Below are 24081 nucleotides of genomic sequence, written 5' to 3'. Positions count from 1 at the left end.
GGACTATTGTCCGGAGTGATTCTTTTGATGTATGCACTATTCCTGCATGTCTGACGCCAGAAGTGTCACCGAAGGACACTTCTTCCACACAGTGTAAATGTATCGTCCTAATATGCAAGTTTTCCTTGCAAGCGGCTGGTATAGGCTGTGGAATTGCTTTCCAAATAGAGCCAGTGATTCTTGGACGATGGGATCTTTTGAGTCAACCTTACAATCTTGGCTGTGACAGATGTGAAAGACAACAACGACAACAGAATCATTCAGGATTTTAAATTTTTATTCGCAGGCATACTCAAAGTGTCGATACGTAGAACCTCCCTATTAAGGACACTATCGGGACCGACAAATGCTGTCCTTAATAGAGAGGTGCCCTGATTAGAGAGGTCAAATTGAATGGAAACAACCAATTTGGGACCAAAACTAGTGTCCTTAATGGAGAGGTTGTCCTGAATAGAGAGGTGTCCGCTAAGGGAGGTTCCACTGTACATCCAAAGACACAATCAGACGTCTATATTTCTAAATCGCCTTTACAGACCTGAGCCTGGCTGTTCAGAACAAACTTTGGTCACCAACAATGGCGTAGAATACCTCGGACAATTCTTAACCCCTAAAAAACACTTTAAGAAAATAACACAGTGTCAGTCAATGACAACCAGGCCCTAGCAAGCAGAATTACAGAGTAAGCTTAAATAATTATCATTGCACTGCTTTTTCGGAAGAAATAACATAGTATTACCGTACTACGACATTCAGTGAACCAATTTTAGAAAGAAAAGAAAAAACAATTAAATGAACATCTCAATGAATACTTCACATCGCATGATATGCAAAACAGATCATACACTGGTCGATCTCTCGACCAGAACGTCCAGATCCCCACGCCAAGTTCCATTACTCAGTCTTTCCTTTCACTAAAGATCTAACAGTCAGAAAACACCAACAATATATCTACTGCTGCTATCATCAGATCAAGTTAAGAACCAGATAACTTGCACATTGGGTGATATGAATAAAGAGCAGTAAATGCTTTTATCTAAAACTCCATGTACATTTACACTAGGCCTTTCTGTACAAAATTGAAGTAAAAGCATTTGCTAGTCTTTATTCATGTCACCCATTGTCCAGAATATTTATTCATAACATACATGTTACATGTTGCTAATACAATTCTCCATTTTAATAGCTAATGCATGCTCAGTTGAGGACCAGACATCTCGCACAGTGTCCACGATATTCACTGATAACACAGCAAGTTACATGTCATTCCCCTTCCTGCAGCTATTGCATGCTATCAGTTTAGTTCAGGATAAGATAACTTGTACACTGTCCAGAATATTCACTGATAACATACCTCATGACTAATACGACCATCCCTTCACAAGTTGTTGTCAGTTGTGCAGCTCGTGCATGCTGCCACTTTGGTTCAGTGTAAGAGAACTTCACACAATTATCCAGAGTCCAGAATCTCCCCAACTACCGGTAGCTACATTATATGCAGCTGATATCAATCAGTCCACACCTGGTCCAGATTCACCATGCATAATCTTCCAGAATACTCATTACATATCACAGTAAAAAAGAGTACACTCCATCATGATAATTTCACCGCGCTAATGTGACCACCGCTGTCTTTTTTATGAAGTCTCTGAGAATCTCGCTCTATTTTTTTCTTCTGGTGTTCCAGGAAACGGTGTTCACGCTCTTGGCGACGTTTTTCTTTAATGGCCGCCTCCGCCTCCCACGACAGATCTTCACCTAAAGCCTCGTCCCAGGCATTCTCGGTGTCTTCCCACGAACCAAGATCCGGTCCCTGAAATGAGATTGTATGTTGTTATGCATAAGGGAACTGATAGTGACCGACTCAGCTAGACCAAACACAAGCCTCCAGCTGAGCGCATGGGAGAAAAATTGAAGTCCCACAGCGAGGTATCAATTTCTATTCGAGAAGGGGTCACAGTGAACATTTGCCAACCAATTTAATCCCAGGATTCCTTGGTAGTGGTCCTTGGTTACAACTCCAAAAACCAGTGCAATCGAAACGAGCCTTAGTTGAAAATGGTGCCAGGACTATCGAATCATTACCTGTTGAGGAATATCCGATCCTGACGACATCGCCAGCCTTGATGACAACGTCCCAGCTTGCTCTTCCTTTTTCCGGATCAATATCTGGAAGAAGTGTGAAATCATATCAAGAACATTCAACAAGACAAGTCAGAAGAAAAAGATATCAAAATATCTCTCCTGATTACAAACTATTCATATACATTTACACCAGATTTTAGTTTTACACGCAACAACACAACCCAGGTTCAAACTGGTGAACACCTATCACCAGGATGAAATGTTTTGATTCTTTTAAATGAGACAGACAGATTTCATTGGCCACCGCAATGTAGATGTCTTAAGAAGTTGGGTAAAAGCACTATTGTTACAATATGCAGCATAAAGGACTGGTTCCACCACAGAATGTTAACAAGAACACACGGCCGGCAAACTGCTCCAATGGCATCAGTCCTTTATTGTCAGCATTGAACACGAAGAAGCATTTGTGGGATAAACTGCCTATGGATGAAGGTGCCTTTTTTGGAATAGCCTAGCAAACTGCTCCAATGGCATCAGTCCTTTATTGTCTAGCATTGAACACGAAGAAGCATTTGTGGGATAAACTGCCTATGGATGAAGGTGCCTTTTTTGGAATAGCCTAGCAACTGTATACATATGTAACTAGGTTCAGGGCATTAGGATAGAGGAAGCTGTCATGCGATTCCAAGTTATGTGGAGTGGAGAATTTCTACGCACGCCTCCATGTTGTGATAAAAAACCTTTGGTTTGGACATTCAGAAATGATAATGGTGTGGTTTTTTAGACACGGAAACCTTAGCCACAGGGAAGGAATTTACAACAGATTTTGTTAAACAAGTTTAGTGTCAACGAAGTCCCAACTTAAAGCAGGTCAGGGTTACCATGATAAATCATTATTTCAAAGCCAAAATATTATAAAAGTCATAAAAATTCTCCACGGAATCTCAAAGAACCCCTCTAACCTTCTGTGATGACTCTGAGCCAACAAACATCTGGAAGTAAAGTTACATTTAGTCTTCACGATATTACAATAACAACATGATACTAAATGCCACACTTGTAAAGCGTACTTTTCAACAGTTCAGTTGTTGAAATGTGCCGAAACATATGATTACCCTTGGGGAGTATCACATCCCAGCTGCATGGTCCAGCACACAGGACGAGCAGTCACATTTTCCCATTGGCAAGGCCACCAGTTACCCATTCACTCATTGGTGGAGAGATGGCAAGTAGGGTTAAGTGCCTTCTCAAGGACACAAAGACAAAAAACAGTGCTGATAACTTTATACCAACCGTTTTTGGTTTCCTAAATGTCGGCGTCATATCCTGAAAGAAGTCTATTTCTGGCTCCTCCTGTGCATCAGTGTTATTCATTTGGTTGCCATGGTGACCTGGTCCACCTGTTTGGTAATTGTTGGCCATACCATTATCGACCACGCTGATGTTGATGGTACCGTCGCCTTGACCCCAGTTGTCCCAGGACTCGAGCTCAACCTAAATCGAGAATTTGATCACTACAATCAATGTTCATGAGAACTGATTTCACCATTAGAAAATTTCTTTTGGATATTGATAATGACAATGCTGAAATGATTGGGTATTAATCTATAACTGGGAGATTTTGAGGTGAACAGGTCTCGATCTTAACTCAGGAAAAGGACCAAAAGAGGTGATCAAATGTGGTTGGTGGATGTGGCTGGTGTATAGAGTTAGAGAAGGGGAATCAAAGATTGAGAAGATGTCCACCACCCCCATGCCATAATGGAAAGGAACCTGTAACTTTTGCCAAAAATGTAATTCTAACCTCCGGAGGCCCACCACTATCACCTTCCATTAACACATGAACTGCTTTCTGAAATGAAAGTTCCACATCACATTCTGCTAGTCTCGATACCCAATTTTTGTTCACCTTAAGTACTTCATGCAAGGAAACAATAATCAGGGTATAGCATAAACAAAAGGATAGATTCTAACAACAGGAGAATCAGCTGAAGTAAAAAATATTTCAAATGTAAGCCAGGGTAAGTGAATTTGGTCATTTTCCAACAAGAAGGAAAGAGTAGCAGTGACTGAATTCATCTTAACCCAGGCGCTATGAATAAGAAATCAAAACTTGATGAGACAAATTCTGAAGAAAGAGTTATGACTGACATTAGTGACAACTTCACAACGGAAGACTACTTCTTTGATTTTGGATACGTACCTCCTCATTTCCCGGCACGGACTGTGTAACATTTGCCGACATGGGATTAGGATAATGATTGGCTGTCGGCAGGAGAGTTCCGCTATCCCGGCGTTTCCGCCCAAGGAAGCACATGGCTCTCTTGAAGAGCGCCATGATGCCCAAGACGATGCCAAGGAACTTCCGGCTGATCACTGTGACGATACTCATTGTTGCTCCGGGGTAGTAGGATCTGCAAAGGTAAGAGAGTTTCTTTTCAGTCAGGATTCACCGAAAAAATAAGGTCGATGATGGAATATGAATTAAGCGGTCTGCACCACTGAATATACCCTACTGCAGGCTACTGTCCATTTGGCATGAAGATGACATTAGTGATAACGATGCTGACGCTGTGAGTGATGGGCATGATAATCATCATCACCGACGTCATCATGTTATTCCGCACAAGTAGTATGTGAGTAGCACTACTGTGAGGCCTACATTCTATTTAGTTATGCAATATATAGCATGGGAGGTAACTTGAATGCATGATCATTATCAATCATGATAACAATATCCTGCATCTGCATAGTGCATGAAGCAATGATGTCTGCAATGCATTGAGCATACAGTATACACTACACAAACTCAAAACACAAAACAACGACAATAATGAAGAATATTTTGCCTTCTTCAGCGATTAGATTGCACGCATCGGACTAAATAAATGTACCTATGAATTAAGTAAACATTTAAATATATATTTATCAGGTCGATATATCAATTCATCGTAATTTGACGAGACAAATGAGGTGTTTTTTCATGTTGTGAGGTGGCGAATCTGAAAAAGCTCGCCATTGCCTTTAGTCTCGCACAGACACATGTTTCGCGCAAGAGTTTTGCACAGTTCGGCAAATTTCGTATTTCCCGAAAATTCTCGCGAGATTTCCCGTAGCAACGCGTCAACTTCCGGTTCCGAAAATTTTTGTTTTCATAGTTTTTCTCCCTACAAAACCATTAAAATACTCATAGAAATACAACAATTTACAAGCAATCCACCGTTGTGGTGGGAGTTCATGTTGTGTTCTATTGTTTCAGCCAAGAAAAGCCCTCGAAAAAACGGAAGTTTTCTGAGAATCTGCTAAAACTCGAACACTTTTTGAGATTCTGGGGTCCAAAAAATATATTTTGGAAGCCCAAGTTGTCAGTAGTAGTGAGGCGTGAATTCAATGACATCTTGAAGCATATTAAGCAAATCAACCATGACAGACAAGGTGAGACACTCTTGAGCCGCCAGAATTGTTATCAGGACTGGCTGGGCTGCGCTGGCTGTGTCAGTGTGTGTACAGCTACAGTCTGGATCAGTCAATCCTGGTGCTAGTCTTTGTCGACTTCACTTTGGCACACGTTGTCGTTGCAATCACATTTAAACAACAACAAAGATCACCCGAACCTTTGGTCTCCGGATGCTAGGCCCCCCCCCCATCACAGATATGCACCATTTTGTGTCAAATTTGGCAATGACATGATGCCACGTCACAATTCTGAATGAAAAAAAGGGGAAGGGGGCTGCATCACTGCTGAATCCACACCTTCAAACAGTAGGCCCCTACTGGGTAAATTCTTACAAAATTTTCCTGTCTTTCTTTCCAGCCTGATGGCAACGAGAAACTGCCTCCAATCAAATCCAAGAAAGATGATGAAGACGTGGGGCCACCGAAGGAGAAATTTGCTGCCAAGAATTGGAAGGCCGTCCCTCAAAGTGAACTCAAGAAAATGTCACCACAGCAGAGGAGCAAATACTTAGCTGTAAGTAGTAACAGAAGCCTAGGCCAATGAAGGCATTGAGGTAGCAATCCCCAAACTAAGGACAGTTGTCACCAGTTGTAAGCGCTTTGAGTTTGAGACAGTACAGTTGTATAATATTAAGCACTCAGTCTAAGACCTCACATTTTTACATTTGCTGTTCCTTTTTATCGAAACTCCGAATACTAAAATACGCAAATCTTGTTTCAGTATGAAGAGCCCCCTAAAGATGCAGCAGCTGCTCAGTCTGAGGCACTCAAGAGGCTGGTCGAGCTGAAGAAACGAAGGCAAAAGTATGTACTGTTTTCAAAGATTTTTAAAATGCCATAGAGGCGGTTCACATCCTCTGCATCTGACTACTATAGATTCATGCACTTGATTGGGAACAACGTTTACATGACGTAGTGTTGGCCGTCGTCACGTCACCATGCATTTTTCATTACTGTAACGTGACGAGACGCGACGTTTTCGTAAACGTTGGTCCCAATCAAGTGCATGGATCTATAGACTATAAAAATAAAGAATCAATATTATTTGTTCTCTAACCTTTTGTGTCAATTTCTTGCGCTAATGAGCCTAGAAAACTCTACCATAAGGTTATTAACCTTTGGTAGTATATATTATGCTAATTCCTGCTAGCTCCGCTAGATGTCTGCAGTGTAGAAAAAGAGAGTCTGCGCATGCCATGGCGCATGCGCAGACCTCCCTTCCTCTGGAGTGACCACCTGAGATTGTCCTCATTCCTGCAGACACCGGTGTCGGTGTCACTTGTTTGCTTTGCTGGTTTGCAAAAAATGAGGGTATGTTTATCGATAACTTTTTCGATTTCTTCCCTGTTTTCCAGCTTTAGTTTGTTGCTAACGCTATTGCTTTTGCTTACATTGCAGTTGCTATTGTTTGCGCCCTGCCTCACGCGGTATTCGTCGTACGCATAGCTTCTGTTTACTGTTATTGTTTTTGCATTGCTTTGGCTTACTGCGAACAGCATACCCGCTTAGTAGCTGCTTTTATACTGACGAGCAGAACCAAGTCTCTTGTTTCGTCAGTACTCTGTTGCTTTTGTTCCTGCCTATCGTGGTACCAGCATGGGCAAGGATAAGGCTAGTAAGAGGACTAAGAAGGATAGGACCGGGTCCGGGCATCAGCGTGCCTTGTTTCCCGGCCCTGGCCCTGTCAGTAGTACTTTAGCTAGTAGACCTTCGTCTCCCGGCTCCTCCCCTGATCGTGTTCAGCTGGGGGTTGGGGATTTTCCGGGTAATGCTGGAGAGGTAGCTATGGAGGTCCAGGTGTCTTCTGACCATCGGGATCCCATTTCCGCTCTATTTTCCCCAAATAGGCAGAGGGGCAGGTCCCGCTCTCCTCAATCGTCAGTCGGTGGTTCCCCTCCTGGGTTAACTTTATCTCCGTCTGTTAGGTCTAGGGCCAGATCTAGAGCTATGCATCGGTATGTGAACGAGGGTAAGCCTAATGACGACGCTCAGGGTACTTATCAGGGTCGCTCAGGTTTTGACCTTGATATGTACCAAGATTTTCTGGATTATCAGAATTTCGTTAGGGCTAGGGGGGCTGGGGCGCAGTCTCTGGCCCCTTCTTTAACCCATGCTTCGGTAGCTGCTCGGCCTCAGCATCCTTTGGCTCGGGCGCCTACATTTATACCTACTTCTCGTTCTCGGTCACCGGAGGGCTCGGAGTATTCCCCTGACCACCAGGTCAGTTTACATCTTCACGCCCCCTCCCATACGGGGTTTAGTGAGGACGAGGATATTCGTTCAGTAATCTCTAGTCAGGACCTGGCTCAGCCCGAGGACCCAAAGTTATCATCAGAATTTGCTGTGCTAATGGATAACCTTCAGGTCGTGCTAGGGGAGGATCTCCCCTCGAGGAAGGTGTCATCCTCAAAGGTGACTGCCTTGTCTCAGCTGGAGGATGGGGACGAAGTAAGAAAGCCCTCCACCTTTCCTCATTCTTCTATCATCCCCTCCTCATTCGCTTGTCTTCACCAACAAATGTGGGGAGACGCCACGCTAAAGGTTGAGGACCCAAACTCTCTGCCCCCTTCCCTTATTGCAGGGAAAAAGTTGGGTAAGAGAAGGATTCCCAAATATAGGGAAAAGTTTTATTCAGTTAAGTCCGATTCCCTTCAGCCTTCTGCGGCGGACGTGGGGGTTAGTATGGAGTCTTACGCCACTGTCAAGGAGTCCTCTGTCAAGATCAAGGCAGAGGAGGTCAAGGGCATTGAGCGTCAGGCTAGAAGGTCATTACTGGCGATCAATGCCATGGATGTTCTCCTGGGTGGTATCAGAAAGATTGATAACATTCAGGATCCTACGGACATCGATCTAGAAGCCAGGAAAAGGTTCCTGTCTAGTCTAGTGCTGGCGGTAAAGCATGCGGCAGAGTTTTCTGCGACCGCAGTGGCCATGTCGATGAATTCTCGGAGAAAGGCCTTTCTAGAGGCCATCCCGGATTCCCTGCTCCCGCAAGCGGCCAGGAATTGGCTCCTTAATCAACCATTTCTTCCCCCCTCAGGGGACCAACATTCTTTGTTCGGGAATGTGGTTCCCCAGTTGAATAAATTCACTGCCAAGCATAATAAGTTGCATGGAGTGGCCAAGAGAGCAGGGGATTCGGGGGCGCCAAAGAAAAAGCCCTTTACTAGGCCTTCTGTTTTGGCTAATTCGTACCAGGCCCAGCCAAGGGGTGCGTATAATTCTTATGGGGCGATGAGGAGTTCTCGCCCCTATGCTAGGGGTCGTGGCCGTGGGGGTTCCTATAGGTTCAACTCTCCCGGTGTTTCTGGGGGTCAGCCTGCACGCGCAGCGCATGCCGGTCCTAAGAAATTCTCCTAACCTCTTTTCCTCAGGCCTTGCCCCCATGTCAGGGACCTCCAGTAGGGGCAAGGTTTCAGCACTTCGCATCCGAGTGGGAGAATATCACAAGCAACATCTGGGTGCGAAGTGTAGTCAGGGAGGGCCTTCAGTTAAAATTCAAATCTCTTCCCCCTCTATCTCCAATACACCGGAATGTTCAGCTCCCAAAAGATCCTCAAAAGTGCCAGGCGCTTTTGGGCGAGATACAAGCGATGCTTCTAAAGGAGGCAATCGAGGTTGTCCCTCGATCAGAGCTGGTACCAGGCTTCTATTCCCATATGTTCTGCGTGCCAAAGAAAACTGGGGGTTTCCGTCCAGTGATAGATCTAAAGCTCTTGAACAGGCACCTTGCAGTCCCCAAGTTCAAAATGGAGTCTGTGCACTCAGTAAGAGCGCAGCTAAATCAAGGGGAGTACGTGGCCACCCTAGACATGAAGGACGCGTATTTTCACATTCCGGTTCACAAATCACATCGTCGTTACCTTCAGTTTGCCATAAACGACACAGTCTATCGCTTCCGGGCCCTTTGTTTCGGCCTAGCGTCGGCTCCATTCATCTTCACAAAAGTTCTGAAGGAGATGGCCGTGTATCTGAGGCGTCTGGCTATCCTGATCCACCTCTATTTGGACGACTGGCTACTGAGGGCCAAGTCTCCAGAGACCCTTCTAGAGCAGCTGCAATTTGTCTTGCATCTGGCAGAGAAATTGGGCATCATCATCAATCTAGAAAAGTCGAACCTTCTGCCGCGTCAGGTGTTCGTATATCTAGGGGTGTTGTTCGATCTGGTAAGAGGCCTCGTTTTTCCCTCTCTGCAGTCGATCGACAAGGTCATGTCATGGATATCGCAGCTCAGAAGTCAGGTGGAGATTCGGGCGGGGGACTTCCTCGCTTTTCTAGGCCTGTTAAACTTCGTCGCGGACTTCATTCCCCTAGGTCGTCTCCATTTGAGACCCCTACAGTTTTATCTCAAATGTTTCTTCAGGGTCCACCAGGACCCCCTAGACAAAGTGGTCCCGCTGACTGCCCTGTTCTTCGAAGCTTTAGAATGGTGGGGCTACAGGGACAATCTGCTTGCCGGAGATCCCTTGCATCCTCCCGAGCCCCAAATGTCTCTGGTATGCGATGCCAGCGAGTCAGGTTGGGGGGCGCATCTCGCCCGGGACATGGTGTCAGGCCTCTGGAATCAGGAAGACCAGAGTTTGCACATCAACCTCCTGGAAATGAAGGCAGTAATTCTCGCCCTGGCGCATTTCCTACATCTAGTAAAGAGGAAGTGTGTCCGGGTCTTGTCAGACAACACCACGGTAGTTTCGTACATTCGGCGCCAGGGGGGCACTCATTCCATCGCCCTTTTTATGTTGACTCGAGACCTGTTCAGGTTCTGCCAACTACATCAGATATCCCTCAGAGTGGCGTATATCCCAGGCAAAAAGAATGTCATGGCGGACAGTCTCAGTCGCAAGAATCAGATATTGCCGGGCGAGTGGACTCTGTCAGTGTCTCTGTTCAGACAGATTCACAATTTGTTCCCCATGTTACAGATAGACCTGTTTGCAACATATCTCAACCACCAGCTGCCGCTGTATGTCAGCCCTTTCCCAGACGATCAGTCTTGGGCGACAGATGCGATGACCCTCCAGTGGGACGACCTAGTCGCATATGCTTTCCCTCCGGTGAGGCTAGTCTCACAGGTTCTGCAGAAAATTGCGTCAGCCAATTGTCTCATTCTCTTGGTGGCTCCAGCATGGCCATCTCAGCCGTGGTTCCCAACATTGCTGGGGCTCCTGGTGGAATTTCCTCTGGCCCTTCCTCTATCCAGGAAAATGCTACACCAACCAACATCCAATGTTTACCACTCCAACCCGGGGATGTTGGACCTGCACGTTTGGTTGTTATCGAGCGTTCGCTCATTCAGAGAGGTTTTTCTGAAGAGGTTGCGCGAAGGGCAGCCAGACCTCAGAGGCTCTCCTCACGTTCAGTGTATGAGAGCCACTTCTCCGCATTCAAAGGTTGGCTCGATAGGCGGGGTAGGTCTCTGGAGTCTGTCTCCATTCAACTAGTTGGAGATTATCTTTTGTACCTCTTTGAGGATCTCAAGAGATCGGTGAGCACAGTGACAAACCATAGGTCGGCTTTGTCAGATGTTTTGCCAATTTTTGACGGTTACACGGTGGGAAGTCACCCAGTGTTATCAAGTTTGATCAAGAACTTTAGTCACGACAGACCTGTCGTTAGGCAAAGAGTGCCTGATTGGGATTTAGTTTTGGTATTAAAGAGTCTTATGTCGGCCCCTTTTGAGCCTCCAACATATGGCTCAGTCCAGGATAAGCAGTTTCTTACCTGGAAAACCTGTTTTTTGCTAGCACTGGCGAGCACCAAGAGGGCCAGTGAACTACATGCCATTTCTAGAGATAAGCGCGATTTAGTTTTTTCTGATAAGGGTGTCTCTCTCAGAACGGTGCCTGGTTTTCTAGCTAAGACCCAGGCAGCGCAGGTTGATCCAAAACCTTTCTTTATTCCTCGTCATGACGCGTTCTCGGGCAGAGACACGCCAGACAGGTTTTTGTGCCCAGTAAGGTCGTTGAAGTTTTATTTGCATTGTACGGGGGGTCATAGGGATGGTCAGTCCCTGTTTGTTAAGTGCCGCGGTGAAGGCACAGTGTCTACAAAAACAATTTCGTCTTGGTTAAAGAAAGTTGTTTGCTATGCGTACGACAATACTCCTAGTGGGGGAGGGGCTCACCCGAGGGGTCACGACGTCCGGAAGCTCTCGGCGTCTTGGGCTTTCTCTGCGGGCATCCCAGTACGAGACATTCTTCAAGCCGGCTCATGGGCACGAGAGACGACTTTCACCTCCCACTATCTACACGATGTCCAGCAGCAGCTAGATGGTAGTAGGAGGCTTTGCCCAGTGGTGGCATGTTCCAACACTTTATAGGTTTCGTATCCACCGCCTCTCCTTTTCTTTTTCGGGGGGGGGGGATAAAGTTGGTCTTTACCAAATTAGATTCTCCGCCGGTATCACGGTTTGGAGGTCTTTCTCTGTTTTTTTTCCGGTGGGTATCCCCCTTATTCTCATATACTCCCACCTTCCTCTGCTGATTCAGCATAATATATACTACCAAAGGTTAATAACCTTATGGTAGAGTTTTCTAGGCTCATTAGCGCAAGAAATATTTCCCCTTTGAAATAAGGGGTCTATTTCTAAGCTATAGCCTAGAAAACTCTAAGTTTTCTGGATCCCACCCGTCCTCCCCTCTTGGGGGCTACCCATCACGGTGTAAGTGGGTGTCTACAGGAACGAGGACAATCTCAGGTGGTCACTCCAGAGGAAGGGAGGTCTGCGCATGCGCCATGGCATGCGCAGACTCTCTTTTTCTACACTGCAGACATCTAGCGGAGCTAGCAGGAATTAGCATAATATATACTACCAAAGGTTAATAACCTTATGGTAGAGTTTTCTAGGCTATAGCTTAGAAATAGACCCCTTATTTCAAAGGGGAAATTTTCTGTACTTTGCATTTTGTTTTTACCAATAGTCTTGATTTTCAGGGCAGAAAATTCTGAACGAGATGAGGAACTCGATGAGAAGGAGAAGCATGCCAAATTGATAGGACAACTCAAGTGAGTATATCTATTGACCCTATCAGTGTTCAGTGTCCTTATCAGTGTTCAGTGTTCTGATAATGCTACGTGCTCCAGTATACCCTCGGTCCTAGTCCTGTCAGTTGTCTTCAGCTTGCGATGGTGATCTTAGATTGAAAGTGAAAAACAAAGTCCAACTGTGAACTTCAGTTTAGGTTTTCATGTCTTTGCAAACTGTTGGCAACACAGGTGTTGCAGGGTAGAATTCTGTCTATGACATGACAATGTTAATCAACTGAGGTGCTGGAATTCTAGATCGCACGTTATATTGTCTTATATTTCATTTTTAGGGCTGCAGAGGCCAGAAACAGGCTTAGGATTATGAGATTAAGATACTTTGCTAACCGGGTAAGTTAATAGGCCAACCTGTCATTATTGGCCTATGGATCTGCCCCTGAGGCACCAATCCGACATTGAGAGTTGAGTTAGACTAGAGAGAGGCCAAAAGAAAGATATTCTTGTACCTAGAAATAGTGCAATCCAGCAGTGTGGTCCCAGGTTCTACCTTTAATGGCTTTAGATTACTGTCAGTTCAAAAGGTTTTTGTATAATTTTCAATATCATCATAATTCCAACAAATTCTTTCCAGGGCCAAGAGGTGAATCATTTGATCTCTTGTCAGCCGTCTGCACTGAAGGCCGTTCGCCTGCAGGCCTTGTTACCCGCTCACACAGACTATGATAATGTCAATGACACTATGGAGAAATTAGACGTAAGTAAAGACACTGCTCTATTATAGAATTTTAGAATCGAACTCGAACTAGAAAATGTCTAATTGACAGAGATTTAAGGTTCATGATTTGTGTGATATTTTTGTCTTTTCAGCGTGATCGATGTGAGAAACTCCTAGAAGACCAGAAGGGACTCTTGACTCACAGAACATAAACCAGAGGAGGTAGAAATCAAGGGCTTCGTGCATTTATATCATTGACTCTTTTTCAGTCATGTTAGTGACATCAACAGTTATATTCTTTAATAATTGCACCCAAATTCAGCAGGAAATGACCAATTCTGGATTGTCATTGTGATTTGGAATCCCACAGTACAAATGCAAGAGCGAGTCAAAGAATAGAATGTTCAAGGTTTTCACTTTAAAAGAGATTGTGATTTATAAAGTAGATTTTGCGCTACTTTTTCACATTTTGTATTTGTTTGTATTCTACCCTGACCGGTAAGTACAATTTTGGTTTTATTGTAAAAGATTGTGAAAGTCCAGTTTATACTATCCCAATTTAACCTAACGAATGTCATTCATAATCTTGTATAAAATCCTCATGATCAAGTATTCCAATTCGTCCTTACTGTATATTTCATTGTCTTATCTCAATAAAGTGCTGTGATATGTTTATTCATCCATCCAAATCTAGAAATGAGATTTGTAGTTTGTTTATAAATTATGTATAAAGTTTTATAAATAAAAAGTGTGGAGTGTACTGTCAAATCGGCCAGGAGCTGTAAAGACTTTTGAGAAGAGGAATAGCATCTGTATTATTTGGTGTGGCTTTTCTATAATAAAAGTCATTTTGTGCCACCAACAACAGCAGTAGGCTTTATTTGTTCTTGATGTCACTCTGTGATCTTCAAAGATTTCTGAAATCATGAGTATCGAATCTGATGGCATGAGAATTAACAATTTGAAAATAGCGGCCTGTAAATATTCGTTTCGGAATAAAGGGATGTAAATAGAAGTGATATTAAATGTCTGTAGTTTTTTTGTCTTTGCTTTCATTGCAAGAAAAGAGAATAGAGTTTGTAACAGCTGTAAACGAATAAGGAACAGCCGTACTTTATACTGGGCCCCAATCGATCGGGTTTGGTAACTTTTTGAACACCTGCAGAGGGACACTGGTTACTGTTACACCCGCCGTCAATACGCCACCGATGCTTCTGACAGTCCTTCGGATACCCTTCTCACTAACGGAACGCACACGGCTTGAGCCCTCGCGAAACCCTTTGCTGACAAATAATTAGCCAGTTGGTTGTCAACTGCTCGGTATCTTTCTTCTGCCCGAAAGTTTATCTACTTGACTGAGCCTATCGCTCCTTTGTAATGCAAGCCAACCCGACCTATCAGACGTGCAGCCGCATATATTCGAACGCAGGCAGACTAAGTTTCCTCCTAAAATAGGTCTCTAAAGACATGAGGGATTATCATTTCTTGTGAAGAAAGCGAATGTGGCCCCTCCCTGCTCTGTATTGACGGCGCCCCGACCACGTGTCACGTTCAAATTTCCCGCCACGACGGACTGCGCTGAGCGAATGATGGGAGTGATGCTAATCTCACTGCTTCATCAGCAGACTAGCATCACCTGGTTTATATTTCATCCTCATCATACGCAAGCCTCCATCTTTCCGGATACATACGCCATTCCTGTTGTTCGCAGGCCATTCAGACAAAGAAAGGTAATTAGCCGGCATATAAAATAAATGTAGTTTGCATTCATGTATTCGTTGAGAAATAAGCAGCTAGGTTTGTAGATTTCTTCTCCAAAGATCCAACAGTCTTTTCTGCTTCTGAAGTACATGTCGTATGTACGTGTACCTGGCATGCCTGGGTGCATAGGACCTGCCGTTGCACATTGGAGAAATCAACTTCAGTGTATAGCTTTCCGAGTAGCGTACACTGCTGCCAGAGAATCGGTGCAACCCGTGATGGAGATAGATATCACACAGACCGTTGCCGATAACCATGGTTCACAGAAATGCCAGTATAGGGGCCTACAATAGAACCTCAGGCCTCCTGACTTAATTAAATTTTGGCCAGTGTTGACAGAGACCATCCTCGTGTTTTGGTAGTATTCTCCTTCAAACAGATCATACCCGTGAAATCCTTTCCAGGAGGTCAGTGGCCGGCAGGGCCGTATTTAACTTTTTTGTCCAGGGGGGGGCAGCGGATAAATCGCCGAAGGGGATCTGCATGCGCCGCAGGCGCATCCGAACGGGGGGGTCTGGGGGCCCTCCCCCAGAAAAATTTGAAAATGAAAGGTCTGAAATGGCATTTTCCTGGCATTTGGAAGTGTGAATCAATAGTATTTTTACTCTAAAAAAGGACCACTTTTATGAAGTATTTTACGAAAATACCACATTTGGACAGAAAATGTTAATTTTCATAGTTTTAATTGTGCAGGATACCGTTAACAAGCAATAACAAGCTAGTCTTTACCTAATGTTGCATCATTGTGTATAACCATAGAAGACTAGGGTCAGGGCACTGGACTGGTCAGATTATAAGGGTTGCACCTGAGTTGATAACATCTGCTATCCATATGCTGCTATCATGCTGGTAAAGCTATGGCTAAGATTCGTTTGTCTTTTTATTACTGTCTGAAAATTTTTTTTTCAACATTTATTGCACAGGGGGGGCAGCTGCCCCCCCTGCCCCCCCTCTAAATACGGCCCTGGCCGGGTCTTCTACTTGCATGCAGATCGTAGGCCTGGTCATTGACCTCATCAGAAAGGTTTTCATGGTATGTTAATCCACGACAGCCTCCCATGTCAGATCACACATATTGATTCCCATGGTATTGATTGATTCAGCCTCAAATGAATAACATGTCTGAGCTGGTATTACCACAGATCAGCGAGATAAGCCTGCATCAATTCACTTTTCAATTCAAGTACAGTAACCCCTTCTATAGGGACACCTCACATTTGGACACCCTCTTTTCAGTCCAGAGACGAAGTTCCTTTAGAACTGTCTCAGTATAGTGTGCTATGTACCTCTGTCGAGAATCACCAAAGAATGGCATACTTTCCTCCCCCAAGTAATTACCATTTCTGTCTTTGAAGACCATCTATGAATATCTAAACAACACTTTCTGGTTATGCAGCCTGTGTTGACATCCTTTTTGCAGCCTCAAGATGTCTTCGAGTAAAGCTAAGAAGAAGCACAGAACGCGCGCCCAGCGCTACACCTCCAATGTCTTTGCCATGTTCAACCAAGCTCAGATACAAGAGTTCAAGGTAAGAAAGCCGCTAGACCTTAGAAACAGGTTCATAAAGTCTATCAGGTTGGCATAGAGACTGTCATTGCTGTGGGGGGCTGGACAGTTCGTCCCCAGGGGACGACTAAGGGTACAGTGTCTCAGCCTATCCACTTGTCTCTGGAAACTATAGTTACAGTAGAGTCCAGCGAAATGCGTTCTGAGGAAATCAGGGGTTAATGTTAGCTTCTCCGGCCCAGTTTGTGAGCTGGGCCTGAGAAGCGGACACTAACCCCTGATTTCTCAGGATGAAGAAAATGAAAGCTGTTGTACGAAGCTCCTTCATTATGGTTGCTATACACTACTGGTAGAGAGCGCAGCCGTTCCTTCTCGAGCACTTTCATGTGACCAGGAATTACACCTCTGTGTATTGATTCTTATATTCCCTGGGAGAAGGGATCTCTGCCTCCGTCTTCCAAACAATCAACTAGACAAGAAGCACAGGTATGTGAAATTTACCTGAACGTTCTTTGGGTGTTACTGTGTCCTCCTCTTCTTGCAGGAAGCGTTCAACGTGATAGATCAAAACAGAGATGGCTTCGTCGACAAAGACGACCTCCTGGAGATGTTGACTTCCCTGGGCAAGAACCCCACGGAAGACTTCCTTGAGAAGATGATCAGCGAGGCGCCCGGTCCCCTCAACTTCACCATGTTCCTCACCCTCTTTGGCGAGAAGCTCAACGGAACAGACCCAGAGGATGTGATCAAGAACGCCTTTGCTTGTTTTGACCCGGATGGCACTGGTGAGTTATATGAGTCGTTATGCAGCCTTTTGTAAGGTTCATTCAGGGAAGAGACTGCCTCAGCCCCGGTCGGCAACCTGTCCCGTCTATAGGAGAAGGAGAACTCTGATATAGAAACCGGGCAGTAAATGCCCTTATGGCCACTGAAGTCGGCAGGGTCCGGCCAAATTTACCAAGTTCCTGACCTTCTTAAATGAAAGTCTAGGCGGGGACCCAGGAGGGGTATTGGTCTAGACCCCCCTGATCCTCGAGGCCAATAGGAGATGTGTAATTATCTTTGAGGTCCTTCTCTTGTCTCTTTTAGGTTGCCTGAGCGAAGACCATCTTCGTGATCTCATGACCTCAATGGGCGACCGCTGGTCCGACGATCAGGTTGATGAACTCTTCCTCGGTGCTCCAATAGCGGAAGGAATGTTCAACTACTTGGAGTTCACCAAGACACTGAAACATGGCTCAGAGAAAGATGATGATATGCCTAATTTGCCTCCCCCGCCAAAGAAGTAATGAAGTGAACTTTTAACATGTGTATAGCGGAGTGAAAGTTCCTTTCGTGCAGACAGTTTTTCTTTTCAGAAGACTTGGTGCACATATGTAAAACTTTAAAACAATGTTGAGTGGAACATCCTGAGACTCTTCTTTCTTGAAGAAAGACCTGTGTTCCCACTGTCTCCTACAATAGAAAGTGGCTTTTCGATCTGGCCTCTGGGATAAGGACCGTTTGGTCACAACTTTCATCAGGGTAGGTCCCCAACCATTCGGTATCCAAGTCGGGCGACCTGATGCACTTCAAAAGTGGCTTCGCACCAGCAAGATCTCTACAGAAAGAATATTGGAACGTTCAGGTCATTAAAGTTTCTTGACTGATGGTAGCTTTAGGGGCCTCGCATCCTTCTCTTCTTATTCGAATACTCCGCCAACACAGCGTTGTCAGGACAGTAAATGGACATGTAGCATAGCTCACTTTCTCAGTTACCGGTATTCGCATTTTCTTCACAATTTTTGTACTCGTCTTGCCGACGATAATGTGATAGGATATTCACACACACGTTTATAAATTATGATACCAAAAGGCTGATGGAAAACCTGCAATAAAGATAGGTGTATTCGTTACAAATGTTTCTGTCGTCTTTGCCATTTGTCTGTTTTCTTGGTCTTGCTCTGAGCGATACCCGGCTACACTCGGGACGCAGTGGATTGGCTTCGTCCTGTGGCCAGGAGATCCAATTAGGATGACGCAATGGACTGTCCTGGGAGTCAACTGAACCAGGGATCAGCCTGGCCAGGTAAGACTACAAAGCAGTCCATTTCGTCATCCCGATCCTTCCTCTGCCAACCATGGCAGTATCACTACAATGCACAATTGCTGTCCAGACTGGGAGAAAGCAAGGCAAAACTCAACACCTTATGTTTCCTATTAAACATTGTATTTGAAAAATATTGATCGAGTTACAAATCTGACTAGTGAAAAATACACATGCACTTTCACAATAACGTCGAATATAAAATCTATATCATGAAATTGGTGCTAGAGGATAACATTTCTGTCTCCTCCGACCCTGCAATCATTCATTGTAGAAAATGTTCAAGTACCATCTCTCAGGCTTTTATGAGGATCATTTTCATAGACGAAACCCAATAACCCCCATAGGTTCATTATTTGTACCCAATAGCTTTCCAGGGCTGTGACTGTGTCTCACCCTATCGTACCACTTGTCCATCATTCATTTATCCCAGTAAAGCTATTTCGGAGTTCTCCTTTCGAATCAAACATTGGCAGTGTTCTTAAAAAACATCTCTCTTAGTCCCTTGTTACAAACACAAAGGATTCATCACTTGTGCGCTGTAGCCTTCTGTAACTGTGTCCCACCCTCGCGTCTCCTCTGCTTGCCCTGTCTGTTTTTCATCTCAATATATTTCTTCAACTCCTTGTTTTCATCCAAGTCGGATTTCTGGAGCGGTTTGTCGTTGTAGCAGCCTTGGACTGGACACCTGCGGAAGAGAATGAAGAGGAATCAAACTACATCCAACATTACGTGCCTCCTCGTTACCTTCGCTCTGAATCTCAGGACCTTCTCACTTGCAGGAAATATAGATTGAAAACATTTGGAGGTCGAGCATTCGCCACTTTAGCACCTCAACTGTGGAACTCTCTTTCCCCCACCCTGAGAGCTGCATCGGATGTCTTTACCTTTCGCAAGGAACTCAAGACCCTTTTTTCAACAGAGCTCACCAGCGCCGGTGAACATTTGTTTCAAGTGATACAGGCACTTTACAAATAACAATTTATTATTATTATTATTATATTACTACAAGCAATCCATGGGAGTAGCAACTGAAGTGGCTTAATATTATCGTCTCATTAACTAATCTAAGTGAATTATCATCCATAAATGATTGACAGACCTTGATTTCCTTTGTTTCAACATCTGATCCACAGCCTCTTTGTCGTAATTGTGTTTACAGATGAGATTCCTCCACGGATTTGTCATTTCTCTGGCGAGGTACGGACAGCGCGTGTTGATGTCTTGTTGCGTAACCGCGACTTCGTCATCACCTTCGTCACCAGCAGTTTCTTGAGTCGGCATAGGCTCATCTGCAACAGAAATGAAATAAATATGATTGTTAAGTTTTGGCCCCAAGTGGTTGTCTCCATTCAAATAAGACCTCACTAATTAGGTTTCTATCAACACTTTTTGCCCTAAGGTGAAAGAAGGAATCCTTGGGCTTTTTTCACTGAGGAAACCAAATGCTGCTCCTATTTCATGAATCAAGTCAAATTAAACCCACTTACCAGGATGTAAGATGTCCCATATTTTTTGCTTTAATTCGAGATATTTCTCATGTCCCTCAAGTTGTGCTACGTTATTGCTGGATTGTGCATCGTTAAGTAAGTCATCAAGTTGTTGGTTTAGATCCGGCCACTCTTTTTCCGAATCGATTGTCTTGGCCTGCAAAGAGGAAGATATTAGCTATGAGAAGATTTGTCAGACAAGAGCTAGTGTCACTGTCTGTCACAACCACAGATGTCTGATGCCCCTTTCGAGGACTTGAGGAGAACATCATATGGGACTGCTGTACAACCAAGGATGATCACTCGGCATTGACAAGAAAATTATCAGAGCAAAGAGAACTAGGAGCAAGTGCTTCCAGACCAAGATGTTCCCTTGATTTCAAGCATATTTTAAAACCACTTCATACAGCATCGTTATGATTTTATTTCTATTTTCAAGATTATTCACAACACTGAGGACTTTTTGGCCAAATCTCTGACGTCTGACCTCACCTTTGCTTTGACTATCCCAACATTTTCTGTAAACTGTTTCAGGTCCCTCTCCATGGCAGCATACTGCAACATGATTTCTTTCAAGTCATTCACTTTACTCTCACTATTTTCTGGAAGAAAAATAAAAACTTTATTTCCTCTTTTGTGATGACCTTGACAACATTCATGAGGGGTGTTTTGTACGTTGTATTGCCTTTATCAATGATATCGGATCAGTGGTACAGTATTTCAATGTTCGAATACCATAACCAGGCCTTAAAAGTTAGACCTCTAAATATTGGAAATGTCTCATCCTCATCGAATAAGATTACCTTTGTCACATTCCACCAGATCCAGGGACACATCGATTGTTGTTTCTATCCCAGCCATAATGTACTGCTCTACCTTCTTCAAGGTGTTCAATGCCTGATCCACCATACCAAACTTGCCTCCTGATGATGACATCTTGAAAGACCTGGACTGGAGAATAAAAGATTATATTACGGTTAAAAAATCTAATAGGCCTACCATACCGCCACTGCCTACCGCCCGGTACGCGGTATGATGACTCATAAGTTCCGATTCGATCTCTTGTTGACAGTTAGACAAGTTGTTGCAAGTTGCAAGATTATTTTGACACATTAAACCATTACATTTACTGCGTGTACATGATGCACACAGACACTGAGACAGCGAGTACACTAGCAGAGAAAAGAAAATTTTTTTCACTAAGTGCCCATTATTTCGCTGATCAAAACTTCAATTGAGATTAGCTTGTTTTATTTTGGTACATAAGATGACAAATATGATTTAGGGAGAGTCTCATACCAAACTTATTTTTGGAAATAGAAGAAATTGGATATTTATTCATGCATTTTTTGACATTTTTTGCAAATTGCCCCCATGCAGTGCTGCTCTCTTTTAGCGAAAGATTACATCGGGCTGCCATGTAGTGCTGCCCTCTTTTAGCGAAAGATTACATCGGGCCGCCAGCGAAATTTTTTTTCCTAGGATACTTGGTACACAGTGTACATCTTTCATCCAATCAGATAGCGGAAAAAAAGAAACGTCATCAATTACATTATCATATGCATTCAACCAAAACAATCAAATAGTAACATATCGCCTTCTTTTCGGCGAAACCGAGACTGAATTAGTGTGTTCAACTGCGTTCATTTCGCAATCAATTCATTAGTTACCAATGTATGCCTTAGAGGGGGCAGAATGGCACTGTTTAGACAAGAGGCCTCTCCAACAGCCCCAGGAATATTGGATAGAACGGCACTGTACTGGGTCCCAGTAATAAATATTGTCATAAAGACATATGATATTGTTCTGGGACTTATGTAAGATTAGTTCTCTCCGCCAAACCCAAGACTGAAGGATTAAAATCTTGTGTTTATAGGCTAACAAATGCAAACACTTCCAAGTGAACCCCCTACAAGAGAAGAGTGGCTCTTCTTCTCTCCGACTTTGACACCCTATGCGAACATATCAATAGATCAGCCAGCGGTCCTTGGTGTCGCCGCGTGGGTTACGTCCAGTGAAATTGTTTGCAAATGTCAGGGAACCACGATCTGGCATCAATAACCAGCGTATCCCCTTTTCATGCCAGTTGCAGTCGGGTGCCACACCACAGTCGGGATAGTGGCCGCCAAATGAATTGTTGACTGTTGTTGAATTTAAAATCATGAAATCATGAGACAGATCAAGCTAAAGGTCAAACTCAGGTACGTCAAGATCAAGATTTCCTTCAAATAAATTTTCAGCAAGACTTGATTTCACTTGGACAACCGCAACGTGAATTAAGACTATAGAGACCTAGCTGCCACCTAAGTTTTCCTGGCAATATGGTCCACCAGAATAGCACCAGGTAGCATATAATGCTGTCTTTATCATACATTTAAAGGCACTATGGCAAACTTCCATCTCCAATCACATCAAAGTATGTTGGATCAAACACCCACACAGGGTCTCCTAATTATCATGATCATATACATTATCAAATAGTAACATATCACCTTCTTTTCGGCGAAACCGAGACTGAATTATTCACATTGTGTTCAACTGCGTTCATTTCGCAGTCAATTCATTAGTTACCAATGTATGCCTTAGAGGGGGCAGAATGGCACTGTTTAGACAAGAAGCCTCTCCAACAGCCCGAGGAATATTGGATTGAACGGCACTGTACTGGATCCCAGTAATAAATATTGCCATAAAGACATATGATATTGTTCTGGGACTTATGTAAGATTAGTTCTCTCCGCCAAACCCAAGACTGAAGGATTAACATCTTGTGTTTATAGGCTAACAAATGCAAACACTTCCAAGTGAACCCCCTACAAGAGAAGAGTGGCTCTTCTTCTCTCCGACTTTGACACCCTATGCGAACATATCAATAGATCAGCCAGCGGTCCTTGGTGTCGCCGCGTGGGTTACGTCCAGTGAAATTGTTTGCAAATGTCAGGGAACCACGATCTGACATCCATAACCAGCGTATCCCCTTTTCATGCCAGTTATAGTCGGGTGCGACACCACAGTCGGGATAGTGGCCGCCAAATGAATTGTTGTTGAATTTAAAACTGTTAACTGTTTACGTCAATTAGACAAACCTTCGTGAATTCAGTGGAGATTTCCACATCACAGGATAGAAAAGCAGTGATGGGATCTCGCAGATTTAACATGATCACTTCCATCTTCACCATCATGACTTGGACGTGCGCCTTTCGTTTCTTTGAGTAAATGGTATTTGATTAGGGATGGCAATTAAAATTGCCGTTGAAGCGCAGTGATGTACATAATTCAACATGTCTGCCTTGAAATTTCAAACTGCGCAGTTCATTCCCCCCTTGATTGTATGACTATTTCTACAATAAAAACCCTTTAAAACCAACTCATACCTTTATCAGGAATAAATACTGTGTCTTACCTTCTGCTGCAGCAATTTTGATTTGTTTCGGAAAATTTGAAGGCATTTTAACGTTTGAAATCGGAGAAAGTGTTCCCGCGATGTTCTCCGCACCTCACACACCAACCGACTGGCGTTCAAATCAACCGCGACCGATCATGACCAAAGACAATACATTTGACGTCACACCAGGCCGGCTAGTAGTTATCTGCTCAAGCGAGACCTTTGTTCTGTCAATGATCAATATGACAGGCATTGTCAAAATGTGGGATTGGCTTTAGCATACATACTTGTACATGTACATATGCTGAGCGGTGGAAATGCATTAGGCAGGTTCCGTGAGCCAAGAGACGATGTAAATGCATTTTATCGACGATTTTTTTAAAATCATTTCCCCAATTCCTTCTACAACCAAGTATAAAATATGGTTCAGTGTCGTGGTTCACACCCATTCTGAACCATCAGAGTTAATCGGTCCGTTAGTGTAACGGAGTCCGGGTCGGCGGAGTGGATCCAAGGCTTGAGGGTCAAGATGCTCACACCAGCCGCCGGCTGTGAATGACCGGAGACTTCTCGTTTACCACACCCAACAAGTTCTGTAAGTCCCCACCAGGGGAATGA

The 24081-nt window shown here is 44.0% G+C and overlaps 4 protein-coding genes across 11 annotated transcripts; 2 read left to right on the top strand and 2 right to left on the bottom strand.

The window, feature by feature from the left end:
* Positions 1–265: 265 nt before the first annotated feature.
* LOC135503221 (receptor-binding cancer antigen expressed on SiSo cells-like) lies at positions 266–5118 on the bottom strand. Of its 4 annotated transcripts, none has more exons than XM_064796685.1 (7): positions 4977–5118; positions 4286–4496; positions 3887–3934; positions 3376–3576; positions 3045–3074; positions 2083–2166; positions 266–1810 (listed from the first exon to the last, which is right to left on the bottom strand). In XM_064796685.1, exons 2-7 carry the CDS (start codon positions 4472–4474, stop codon positions 1592–1594), a joined length of 771 nt encoding a protein of 256 aa, XP_064652755.1. In that variant the 5' UTR covers positions 4475–4496; positions 4977–5118; the 3' UTR covers positions 266–1591. The 4 variants fall into 4 exon arrangements, with proteins under 4 accessions (XP_064652755.1, XP_064652756.1, XP_064652757.1 ...); XM_064796686.1 differs by having other exon boundaries at positions 4932–5111; XM_064796687.1 differs by lacking the exon at positions 3045–3074.
* Positions 5119–5209: 91 nt separating this feature from the next.
* LOC135503348 (protein LKAAEAR1-like) lies at positions 5210–14249 on the top strand. The gene is made up of 7 exons (XM_064796900.1): positions 5210–5517; positions 5897–6052; positions 6260–6342; positions 12472–12543; positions 12855–12912; positions 13154–13276; positions 13390–14249. Exons 1-7 carry the CDS (start codon positions 5506–5508, stop codon positions 13447–13449), a joined length of 564 nt encoding a protein of 187 aa, XP_064652970.1. The 5' UTR covers positions 5210–5505; the 3' UTR covers positions 13450–14249.
* Positions 14250–14826: 577 nt separating this feature from the next.
* Positions 14827–18408, top strand: LOC135502943 (myosin regulatory light chain 12B-like). Its single transcript, XM_064796157.1, has 4 exons — positions 14827–14967; positions 16419–16527; positions 17050–17290; positions 17595–18408. The coding sequence occupies exons 2-4, from the start codon at positions 16426–16428 to the stop codon at positions 17792–17794; spliced, it is 543 nt and encodes a 180-aa protein (XP_064652227.1). The 5' UTR covers positions 14827–14967; positions 16419–16425; the 3' UTR covers positions 17795–18408.
* Positions 18409–18703: 295 nt separating this feature from the next.
* LOC135502990 (E3 SUMO-protein ligase NSE2-like) lies at positions 18704–23604 on the bottom strand. 5 transcript variants are annotated; one of them, XM_064796230.1, is made up of 6 exons: positions 23482–23604; positions 20885–21032; positions 20574–20683; positions 20082–20238; positions 19694–19883; positions 18704–19279 (listed from the first exon to the last, which is right to left on the bottom strand). In XM_064796230.1, exons 2-6 carry the CDS (start codon positions 21015–21017, stop codon positions 19120–19122), a joined length of 750 nt encoding a protein of 249 aa, XP_064652300.1. In that variant the 5' UTR covers positions 21018–21032; positions 23482–23604; the 3' UTR covers positions 18704–19119. The 5 variants fall into 5 exon arrangements, with proteins under 5 accessions (XP_064652300.1, XP_064652301.1, XP_064652302.1 ...); XM_064796231.1 differs by having other exon boundaries at positions 20885–21027; positions 23482–23601; XM_064796232.1 differs by lacking the exon at positions 23482–23604 and adding an exon at positions 21381–21504.
* Positions 23605–24081: the final 477 nt, after the last annotated feature.

The sequence above is a fragment of the Lineus longissimus genome, chromosome 19 (genome assembly GCF_910592395.1).
Source record: "Lineus longissimus chromosome 19, tnLinLong1.2, whole genome shotgun sequence".
NCBI lineage: Eukaryota > Metazoa > Nemertea > Pilidiophora > Heteronemertea > Lineidae > Lineus > Lineus longissimus.
Note: the sequence above shows the minus strand (reverse complement) of the source record. Positions and strands in the feature narration are given on the sequence as shown.